The following is a 12540-nucleotide window of genomic DNA, read 5'->3' as shown; positions in this document are numbered from 1 at the left end:
AGCAAGATTTGCTCTGAGCAGGTACACATCACAGGAGTCTGAGCTCCAAAATACAAGTGTATAACCTCACACACTTAAGATTACACTAGGCAACCAATCAGATGACCCCACTTTAAAGTTTTCATACATAGTTGCCCCATGATGGGCTTATCCATTGCTCAGCAATCATATTAGTCACTGTTAAAATGAAAAAACAGTTACCGTATGAACAATATACTGTACACCAAACAGGGGCATAATTACCCATACTACACGACCTTAAGAGTAAAAAGAAAAAGTTTCACAAAGAGGCCATAAACAAAAGGCAAGGAGGCATAACACCAGCACTTCTTATAGAAATTACTGGAAATCTGTGTGGGCTTAAGGCCCAGTGATACAGAGGCTAATACCATACTAAGAGGGATGACTAAAGGAGGAACATTTAAAGCTGAGGCAAGATTAACAAAATTTAGGAATCGAAAACTTTAGTCACTCGATAGAAAGGTTGAATGGGGGAGGGAAGAGGATCACCACTCTTGTTCCCTTACATTACATATTCCCCATAAGGGAATAGAACTAGAGTCCTTAGACTTTGCCGAAAGTTCTACATTTAAACCACCAGATTACAGAATTATATTAAAAGAAAACGACTGAAACCTTTCCTTCAAACTACCCGCAGGCGCTATCACATGTTTCGATAAATAGCTGGGTGTTCTTCAAGCAGGCCATGCCCCTGCCTCCCTAGGCCTCCATCAGGTCTCATTCCCGAGCACTGGAGCAATTCAGACAAGTCAGCCCTAAAGTGCCCTGCTTATATAGTTTCGTAAGGGGAAGCTTCCAGATTAAATTGAACTACACTTTGCTGATAGGCTGGATTCCTGTACACACCCCTGGCTTTGATTGGCTAGAGAACATATTTACAAGTATCTGATAGGTAGATTACAATGGATGTGGAACCAGCTGAAGTGTTGACAACTTTGGTACATTTAAAAAGAACAGTCTTCAGGAAAAGGTTTACAAATAACAAAAATGAAATTACCTAAGCTATTAGTTTGTTTTTACTCCATGAGAGAGCCATCTAACCGTAGAAGAAAGTCTTTCGGAGTTTACAAGTTCAAGTCACTTGGCATAGATGGCCGTTGAGAAGGCGCACAGTTTAAATAGAGGGGGAGGTGTAACCCCTGATACAATAATAATAATAATAATAATAATAATAATAATAATAATAATAATAATAATAATAATAATAATAATAATAATAATGCCCTTGAATGCCCTTGCATCTCATTAGCATTAAGAAAAGCACGTTAATCAGCTTTTTTCATAAGCCTTCAAGTACAAATATGAATGGGACTTAAAAAGAAGATTTTAACTCCTCGACTGCAAGCTGACATATGTTTTCATTAATATTTTAGTTAAGAATATGTTTTAATTATACTTCAATAACATCTTAAGTAGTTAGTTGGTGAAAAGTTAATCAGTGTTTTTCAAATACGCTTCCGACCAGAAAAAGACACAGACGTTTTTTATCTTCTTATTGCAAGAAGAGAATTTAACAGTATTTTAGTTAAGGACAAGTTATTAATCACTTTTTAAGCATTCTTCCCCCCCCACCTTCCAAGCACCCCTCACCACCGCAATCCTCTCCCAGTATACAAAAATTAAATTTTCCATGAGAAATGATCATGGCTAATACGAGAACATATATTGTGCATATTTTATCGTATTTACACCTAAATTTATGTAAATATAGCTGATGATGACTGCAAAGCAGTCAAAACATGTACTATTAATGATTTTATAAAATTGACAAAGGCAAATAAAAGTATCAATTAGGTGGATAAATATTTCTTTGATTGTTCAGAGAAGTTGGAAATTGATCAAACATTTCCCTTGGTAAATTATTCCAATCCCTAATTCCTCTTCCTATAAATGAATATTTGCCCCAATTTGTCCTCTTGAATTCCAACTTCATCTTCATATTGTGATCTTTCTGATTTTTAGAAACACTGCTCAACCTTAATCACCTATTAGGCCTAATATCATTCCACACCATCTCTCCACTGACAGCTCAAAACATTCTGCTTAGTTGAGCAACTCGTCTCCTTTCTCTCAGGTCTTCCCAGCCCAAACTTTGCAACATTTTTTGTAACACTACTCATTTGTTGGAAATCACCCACACCATTCATGCTGCTTCCCTTTGAATCTTTTCTAGGTCTCATATAATGTAATCCTAGTGAACTGGAACCAAACTCTAATTGGGTCTTATCAGTGACTTTTACGTCCGGCTCCATGGCTAAATGGTTAGCGTGCTGGCCTGTGGTCAGAGGGATCCCAGGTTCGATTCCTGGCAGGGTCGGGAATTTTAACCTTAATTGGTTAATTTTGCTGGCACGGGGCTGGGTGTATGTGTCGTCTTCATCATCATTTCATCCTCATCACGACGCGCAGGTCGCCTACGGGAGTCAAATCAAAAGACCTTTCATTTTGCGCCTTTACTGCCATTAAGGTCTTCACATGTATCCCTGTGCACAGGGCCCGTGTTATACCCCATGGGACTGGACCCCCACCAGAACTTGGCCGCTACCATAGCTTCGACTACAGTATTGTTGCCCACCCCCGCGGCGTGGACGCACCTGACAAATTTATCCACGTAGGCACAGATCATCTGACATCTCATGGTCCAGCTGAAAGGCTTACTACAACCCTTAAATAACCTCATAACCATATGAAGAGATCTCTAATCTTTATTTACAATCCCGTTTATATGATTACGAGAATGAAGTATTTCCTTTAGATACAGTGATTCCCATGATGAACTTTCATCCCGTCAACATATTAACCCATTCACTGCCAAACCTGTGTATATACATTATTGAACGCTGTGCCTCGTCCGCCAAACCCCTATATATACGTTTTGGTGCAGTATGTACTTTACCGATCTTACAAATGTACGTGATATAGTGTCATGCTTTGAGATTCCGTGGAAATGCTCAAGGAAGTTCTGTACGGCAGATATACCACTCCATTTCAAGTGTTTTGAAAGCGATCTGCTGTTATTTTAGCTTCGTTGGAGTGGAACATCTTTCCTGCTTACGTGTAGCCATCATGGCGTCTTGAAGTATACATTCATCTCTTATTGACGAAGAAATTGAACATTTCCTCATAAAGAGTGATTCTGGAGTGCTATGTTTTGATAATGAAGATGGAGAATATCTAAGTGGCAATATTGAACTACAGGAAAGTGCGAGACAAAGTAGTAGTGATGAATCTCACGCGGAATTGTCACCCCTTCCTCAGGTAAATTATTTTTCCCCAAATGGAAATGATTTTGATAATACCAGTCCTTTGATCAACAATTTTATATTATTTCAGTAATAGTATCACCGAGTGGAGTAGCCGCACGTATTAACATGCTACGTCTATGGAGCCAAGCCCTGCACTCGGCAGGCGAGTGGGTTCGAACCCCACCGTCGGCTGTCCTGAGATTTTGTTTTTGGTGGTTTCTCTTTTGCACTTACAAGCAAATGCCAGGACGGTTCCTATTCATAAACTACAGCCGATTCCTTCCACTTCCTTACCCAGTTTCATTCACCATCATTCATTTCATATTCATTATCTTCTCAACCAAGATTTGCATCGGGAAGGGCATCCGGCCGTAAAAATATGGTGTAAAATATAATCTCACATCATCCCTGACCCCGTATTGGGCTGCGGAGCTAAGGGGATAATATGCATTCCATTAATTGTATCAGTAAACATGAATCTGTGAAAGTGCATCTTCCTTTAAGAAAACCTGGCCCAGAGGGCTTGCCTGGTTATCAAAACTCGGCAGTGAAAAGGTTAATTAAAACTGAGAGGACTTCTCTTTTTGGTGAAAATTACAAGTTGACTTTTCATCCCATTTCTATACCATTGTCTGCTGTCCATCTCACAATATTGTCAAGGTCTTTGAGCAGTCGCTCACAATCCTGTAACTAATTTATTACTCCAACATCTTATTCCAGTTCAATACTCTTACCATTTATATATACATAGGAGAACACAAGGTCCAATAACATGCCTTGCAGGAACCTTCTCTTAATCATTACAGGATCAGATAACACTTCACCTACTCTAATTTTCTGAGTTCCGAGGTTGAGGAATTTATCCACCCACTTTGTCACTTTTTTGTCTATTCCAGTAGTCCTCATGTTCATCAGTAATCTTTGATGATCTACCCTGTCAAAGACCATGGATAAATCAATAGTGATACAGTCAATTTAACCTCCAGAATCTAAAATATGTGCTATATCTTGATGAAATCCTACAAGTTGAGCCTCATCGGAATAACCTTTCCTAAATCCAAACTGCCTTCTATCTAATCAATGAATAATTTTGCAGGCGTGTCTAATAATTTTGCTTTACGTCATACCAACACAGATAGGTCTTACGGTGACAAGAGGATAGGGGTAGGAAGGAAGGTACTATGGCCTTGATTAACATACATCAAACTGACTGGCGTGTAATTATCCGCTTTATGTTTATCACCTTTTCCTTTGTACACTGGGGCTACAATTGCAACTCTGTGTTCATTTGGTATAGCTCCTTCGTGCAAAGAGTAATAAAATAAGTACTTCATACATGGCATTGTCTTTAGTACATGCTCAGAAATCTTATCAATTCCAGCTGCATTTCTAGCTTTCAACTTTTGTATCATTTTGTGAATATCCTTATTATCAAAGGAAAATTTCAGTACCTCACCAGTATTAATCACCTCCTCTACCGGACATTATCTTTATGTCGATCTCTGAAAACCATAAAAGTATTTAGTGTGACGTAAAGCCAATAAAATTATTATCTTTATATTGAACTATTAAACAATAGAAATGAAATGTCCTGCACTCCAAGGTCCTGCCTTATCATCCAAGGCAAATGGGTTAAGATCCAATTGAGCCCATAATTTTACATCCTGTGTGTAGTGAAACAACTTTCAGTGACAAAAAAAATAATAAATGAACATTATTCAGTCTATATCTGCTCTTCTCCTTTCCAGCATATTCCAAGGCATTGTCAGCTGACACCCTGGAGCGACTGGAGTACTTGCTCAGCCACGTGTGGTAACGGGACACGAATTCGTACGCGAAAGCTCATGTCAGTGAACTCGGAAGCTCAGATGATCGACTCCATGGAGGACAACCAGGATATGAGCGACGACTTCAATAGGGAGGAGTTGTCTGATCCCGGTGACTGCTCCAATGTGGTGTACAGAGAGGAGATGAGATGTACAGGGATGGTGGAGCGATGCATCATCGACTCGGGTGAAGTCAATGGTTAGTAGAATATACACAAACTTTTTTTTTTTTTACAATTTGCTTTACATCGCAGCGGCACAGATAGGTCTTACGGCGACAGTGGGATAGGAATGGGAAGGAAGCAACCGTGGCCTTGATTAAGGTATAGTGAAAATGGGGAAACTGTGGAAAACCATCTTCAGAACTGCCAACAGTGGGTTTCGAACCCATGGCTCCCGAATGTGATCCAAACTGAACAGCCACTTGCTTGGAAAGGTATCGTTTAGCAATGAGCCTTAATTTATTATTCTGTTGCTTAGCCAGTCCATATTGTTATCTTTGATGTACTGATATTATTACTGAGCTGAATGGCTTCATGTGTTAAACTACAGCTCAAAAGCCAAGTTCTGAGTGAGAGTGTTTGAGCCCCACTGTCGGCTCTCATGGGAATGGTTTTCTAAGGTTTCCCGTTTTCACTCCCATGCAAATGCTGGAACAGTTCCTATTCATAGGCACAGCTGATTCCTTCCACCTCCTTACCCATTTTCATTCACCATCATTTGTTTCTCTTTATTAACTCCTCAACTGAGGTTGGCGTGGGAAAGGCCATCCAGCCATAAAAACATAACATACAATTTCAACTCACCTCATCCCCGAACCCATATGAGGAAAATGGGTAGACAATATTTATTAGCTTGACCGTAATGGCCACCAATGGTCCATATTGAATTACTATGGTTAATGATGTCTAGGTCTGCCTTGTCAGTACAATTCAAAAATGTGTTACACAGTAGAACCTCGATAATTCAAAATCGGTTCATTCAAAATCTCGCCTAATTCGAAGCAACTCTCGTTCCCGCAAACATTAGGTATGGTTTTCCATGTTATTTAAATTGTTTAATTTGAAATACGGATAATTTGTAATTCGAAGAACAATGTCGGTCGCGTTACCGAAATTCAGACTTTTAATTCGAAACTGCCTTTACATTTTGAAAAAATAGTATTTTACAGAGTAATTTAAATTCAAAATTTCTCTGCATCATGAAAGACGGAACGTGCAGGCGCACTTTTACCTACTTCGGCGTGTCTACAGTATGCTTCACATCTACTATGTTCGAGCGGAATCGTAATTATTTTGTATTCAGCATTTTAATGAACACCACAATATCACGTAGCAGGCAGTGTGCAGAGAGGTAGAATCCGCGAACACTGACGACGCCGACAGTTGGTGAAAAAGCATGGCTTATAGTCTATATGGTAATCAATCCGTACGCACCAAACAATATTGTCATTGCCGATGAAACTGCATTGTTTGTTTGTTTTATTTTTTAAATGCTGAAGCTAAACGAACTTATGGTTTTAAAGGAGAGAATTGCCAGCTGGGAAATGTACTGTGTTGCTATGTAGCACACACAGAAGTGAGAAACTTCCTTCCCCCGTCATAGGAAAGTTCATAAAGCCACAATGTTTTAAGGGTGTCGGGCACTTTCCATGCCAGTACAAGGCATCTAAAAATGCAAACAGTACAGTAATCCAAAAGATAAAGCATTTGCACAGGGGAGCCAGCATCATTTTTCCTAGTCTTTGAATCTTATTTTTCTTCCTTTATGGTTAAAATCACATGCGTTTGAAGACCTTATTTATTTTTGTCATGGCAATTTGAATACATGTGAATTGTGCGCTTGAAATTCGAACGCATTCTCTACTGCAAGTGTGTTGGCGGTTCAAGAACTAAACCATGTACTGTATATCAGTTCTTTGTTCGTGTTCTATGATAGCGCTCATGGCTATGAATTGAAAGAAAGTGCTTTTAACTTTAAAACAAAAGCTTGAGTTAACTGAAAAATTTGAGAAAGGAGAATCAGTAAAGAAATTAGCAAATAGATTATGGGATCGGTGCACGTGTGTGACTTGCTTCAGCAATGGAAAGTGTTGAAACTCTCTTACATTATGTTGAAGAGGAATATTTTAATTATAATGATGTTGTTAAACTTCGGAACATTCATACATGTATACAAAAAACTTAAAATGAATCTTGAAAGCCAAAGAGCATTACTGATATTTTCCACCAAATAAAACAAAACTGATGTTTTGTATCCTTTTTGTACCTCAAGTGTTTTACCAACAATGCACGTTGTAAGTAATTTTCATACTGACCTACTTTATTAATAAAAGTGGTTATTGAGTGTGTTAATTTTTGACATTATTGCATTTTCAAACAGTATTTTATGTTCTGTATTATTAAAAGTTTTGTTGTGCATTAAAATGCACAAAATCATCGCTATACATGCGATTGTGTACAATGATTAGCCCGGATAATCGAGAGTTTGCTGAACATCTTTTTTCGAGAAAGCTTCCTTTGCCTGTGCAATCCGGGCATTTACTTCTCTTGTACATCAACCAGTGAAAGTTAAAAACGTGGCCGGGAATCGAACCTGGACCTCTTGGACCAAAGGCCAGCATGCTAACAAGTTAGCCATGGAACCAGACTCTGAGACAACAAGATCACATGACTGCACTCATTCGGAAGTAATACCTGGTTATGTATGGATATGAGAAATGTTTAATTTTATTAGATTTGTTCATGCAGTGTGGTGTTTGTTACTGTTGGCAGAAGTGTGTCAGTTACCTCCCAAGGAAGGACCTTGTCGAATGCAGAGCGTGCGGTGGTACTTCGATCCCGAAACAGAGAGCTGTCAGAAGTTCAACTTTGGAGGCTGTCGTGGTAACGAGAACAACTTTGGAAGTCAACAAGAATGTGAGGAAGTCTGCCAAGGTGTTCGAGGTAGATATGGGGACTGAACCCTGATCTCTTTCTTATTGATACTGATGATTGCTCTGGTGTATGGGCTGCTTGGACAGCCTCCTTCCTCCATTTTCTAATGTTACACTTTAGGGTTTACAGTAGCATTTAGGTACACTGAGAAGGCATTATGTAATGTATAGAAAGACAGAAATACAATGACAGGGCAAGGAAGAAATAGAAGGAGGAGACAAAAGGACAATCTCCACATCTTCCTACACTGCCATCTTCAAATATGATTCTCCCCTCACTAATCCCAGTTCTTCTACATCCATTGCTTGGACCAAAGCCACCAAGCTCATTAGTAGCTGAGAAGAAATGGATATAGAAATGGGATTAGTCAGGGGAGAAACCTATTTGAAGACGGCAGTGTAGGAAGATACAGAGATTATCGTTCTCCTTGCCCATTTGTCTCCTTTTTCTATTTCTTCCTTATCCCACACTGACCTATCATTCTGTTTATCCTATTTTGCTTTCCTTCTGGTGTTCTTATTCTTCTTCGTTTCCTATTTCCATTCTTCTGGGTTGGGTTGTGAATCTAGGACCTCCACAATTTTCTATCTCTCCACCACTCCTTTCCGTCCTCCAGTATTTCTTCTACTTTTACTCCTCGCTTCTCTATACCCTCCTTCATCAAATCCACCCACCACTTTGTGGGCCTTCTCCGTTGTCTTCCTCATTATTTTCTCCATAAATACTCGCTTTGGAACTCTATCCTCTTCCATTCTCATCATGTGTCCACACCATTTCAGCTCACTGGTCTCTATCTTGTCTTGCAGTTTAGGGAATCCAATTCTCTCTCTGATTTCTACGTTTCTGATCTTATCCCTTCATATCTTCCCAATTATTCCTCTCACAGATTTCATCTCAGTTGCTTGGATTCTGCTTTCATCATGTTACAGTAAATTGTTATATATTTTGCAAGATTTTTAGGGAGTGAAATCATTTCTGTTGTCACGCAATATGTCTTTAGGCAGAGAGAAATGTATTTTTACTGGGTAATCCAATTATCTTGGAACAGCAGCAGTGGCTGGGAATGACTAAGCTGACACCTATGCAGAAGGGGGGGAAAGCCTGCAGGGGCAACTCATTCTGTCTTGCAAGACTGTTTGTTTAGTATTTCAGTGAGAGCAACACCTGTGTGCAAAGTGAAGTGAAAATAAATAGAAAATGATAATAGATCTAATTATTCTATTCCAGATAGAGTGTTTATTTACAATTTGTATTTCCATACAGAATCCACTCATGTTGCTTGGAGATATTTCAAGAGAAATTCCCAGGTGTTCGATTTCCAAATTGTGGGACAGTTCATAGATTAGATAATAAATTTTGTGAAATGGGAAATAGTAATGATGAGAATCAAAGAAGGCAACATACAGTGCTAACAGAAGAAAATCTTCAAGACATTGGACAACACCTGAAAATTTCTGCTGAGAAGTCTCTTAGCAGTCTTTCTCAGCAATCAGGAATTTCTTTTGTTTCCGTACAAAGGGCTACAAAGTTATTTAAGTTAAAACCCTATGAATGTACTGTGGTGCAAGAACTTAAACCAAGTGATCCTGTGTGTAGGATTGTATTTGGTGAATGGATTTTGAATGACTGGGCGAGTTGGCCGTGCGCGTAGAGGCGCGTGGCTGTGATCTTGCATCCGGGAGATAGTAGGTTCGAATCCCACTATTGGCAGCCCTGAAGATGGTTTTCCGTGGTTTCCCATTTTCACACCAGGCAAATGCTGGGGCTGTACCTTAATTAAGGCCATGGCCGCTTCCTTCCAACTCCTAGGCCTTTCCTATCCCATCGTCGCCATAAGACCTATCTGTGTCGGTGCGACGTAAAGCCCCTAGCAAAAGAAAAAAGAAAAATTTTTTTGAATGAACTGCATGACAGAGAAATTGATCCCAATCTTATTCTCTTCTCAGACAAAGCATGGTTTCACCTACTGTATGTGCATAAATAAATTCTCAAAATAGCCAATGTTGAACTGTCGAAAACCTCATCTTTTCCATGAGAAACTTCTTCATGATCACAAATTAGGGGTGAGTACTTTTCAAGGGCATTAGAATTTATCAGGTTGTCACTGTAGCTTGCTCTCATGTTGCCTGGTCGTCGGGAAGCAATAGGTTGCCTGCTGAGACCTCATCCTCACCTCGGGTGTGAATCTGCGGTAATTGGATGACCCCGTACTTCACCTTATACTATACGGCAATGCTTCATTCCAGCAGTTTTGTGCAGTTCAAGAATTACTTGCACTGGAATGTCTGAATTACCCTGTAAAATACCACCAATCACTGAAATGGTTTTCTATCTTGGATTATGCTGAAGCACACATTGCAGTTCGGCATTCACTACTTGGGCTATGTTACCTGATGCTTCCTCTTAAGATTTTGAAAATATGCCATTGTTTTACGTTTCTACCAAATGTACAGTATATTCCTTGCCTCAGACTTCGAGATAGTGTCTTGCTTTTCTCAGAAGTGCACCAGGTCAGCATTAGGCATTATGACTGGAAATATGACAACTTTATGACAAAAAGTGGGAAATTTGCCTAAAAAGACTGTTTTTGGCATCAACAAACAGAATGGGTATGAACACATAAAATAGGAAATTATAGCAGGAAACAGGTTTATAACTCAGAAGCCTGTGTTTATGAACAAAGGAATTTTAAAAAAAGGCAAATAGGACAACATATGCTCCCTTCTTCTTCTTCTTCTTCTTCTTCTTCTTCTTCTTCTTCTTCTTCTTCTTCTTCTTCTTCTTCTTCTCTTCTTCTTATTGTTATTATTATTTCTTCTTCTTCTTCATTTCAACTGTTTCCCTTGAGTTTTAATGTTGGTCCAGTATTCCTTCATTCGTATGCGGTGTTGCTCCTTTCGCTCTTTCGTCCATGCCTTTCCAGTTTTCATCTTCGGCTTTAGTTGGAAACTCTGATGTTCTTGGAGTTTTGTCTTAAGTGGGACACACTCCTGGATATCTTCAAACGAGATCCCAGTCTCCTGCAGATCTTTCTGTACCTCACTGAACCATGCCCCCTTTGCCTTTTTTTCGTGGAGGAAAGTAAAAATGCGGTTGGTTAACCATGTTGAATTCATTCGGGCCATGTGTCCATAAAAAGTAGTCCTCCTTTTTCGCATCACCGATTATTTTCTCCACATGCGAGTACAACTCCTGATTATGCCGTCTTCTAAACTAACCGTTGGCTTTGACTAGACTTAAGATTTTTCTCAAAATCTTTCTTTCCTTGGCCTCCAATTTCTCCATCATGCCTTTTTTGTTCATGGCGAGACATTCCGCTGCGTATTATTATTATTATTATTATTATTATTATTATTATTATTATTATTATTATTATTATTATTATTATTATTATTATTAAGTGTGTTCATTGTCTTTCAGTTTGTGGCGTTCCTTTCTTAGAATGAGACATACAGGTAAACCCCGTTATACGCGGATTCGTTATCCGCGATTTCGCATATACGCGATTTTGGTTTTAAGTATATTGCTTATATCTGTTAACAGTATGTAGAAACTGTAATGCCATAAGGCGTGTACACCCATGTGTGCCGAACTGTGTAACGTACCGTACACTACGTTGCTCACCAAGGTTAAACGCGGCAAGCTCAATCTGCGCGCATCTTCTGTCGTGTTTGTCGAGACGTGAATCGTCAGTTCCGATCAGCAGAGCGGTAAAGTTGCACTTCACAGATTTCGTACTAAAACGCCGGGTAAAAGGAAATAATGTCTGCCTGTCGAAGGAAAGAAACTTGTACCAAAGTCGTATTAGTTAGAAGTTTCGGATCGCTATCAGAAAGGTGAGCATGTTGTTGATATTCAGAGTGCTTTGGGACTTAGTGACTCCAATGTGAGAACTATTCATGACAATGTGGAATCAATTCGAAAAGCTGCTCAGTCTTCTGCTAACTTACGTGTGACTTGAGTGACCAAATCTCGCTCGGAAGCGATGGAAAGAATGGATTAGATTGAGCTCAGAACCAACACCACATGCCTCTATCTGGAGCTGCTATTCAAGCAAAAGCCAAGAGCTTGTATGCAGAGTTTAATTATATTATTGTGTGTTTCAGTGTTAAATTTTAAAGTGTTTAAAGTTTCCATTAAATTGCATTTCAAAACATGATAATGTTTTTTTTTTTTTTTTTTAATACTAAGAATCTCTGCTATTTTAAACTTAATGTGTGAGTAAACGGAAACCTAACCCTATATTTTACATATAAAATGACTCCCGATTTACGCGAATTCGGTATGCGCGGCAATTCCGCAGAACGTAAGTATCGTGTATAACGAGGTCTACCTGTATGTTTTTGCCATGCGTGTTTTAAATCCTTCTGAACTTATGTGCATGCTAACGGAAGAGACACTTCGAGTGAACCGCACTGCTCGCCTGAAAGAGTATGGTGTGTCATTATCCGGAGTCCTCTCCTACAACCTGCTCCTGCAAGAAGACGGGAAGCCAGTCAACACTAACTGTGG

At 39.3% G+C, this 12540-nt stretch overlaps 1 protein-coding gene across 2 annotated transcripts in view; it reads left to right on the top strand.

The window, feature by feature from the left end:
* LOC136884414 (spondin-1) overlaps window positions 1-12540 on the top strand; it is a 433578-nt gene that overhangs the window by 384613 nt on the left and 36425 nt on the right. For both annotated transcript variants that reach the window (XM_067156552.2, XM_067156550.2), the window contains exons 11-12: window positions 5015-5291; window positions 7867-8037. In XM_067156552.2, the coding sequence (XP_067012653.2) occupies window positions 5015-5291; window positions 7867-8037 (448 nt within the window). The remainder of the gene's footprint in view (window positions 1-5014; window positions 5292-7866; window positions 8038-12540) is intronic.

Source organism: Anabrus simplex, chromosome 12 (assembly GCF_040414725.1).
Source record: "Anabrus simplex isolate iqAnaSimp1 chromosome 12, ASM4041472v1, whole genome shotgun sequence".
Lineage (NCBI taxonomy): Eukaryota > Metazoa > Arthropoda > Insecta > Orthoptera > Tettigoniidae > Anabrus > Anabrus simplex.
This window is presented reverse-complemented; position numbering and strand designations above follow the sequence as displayed.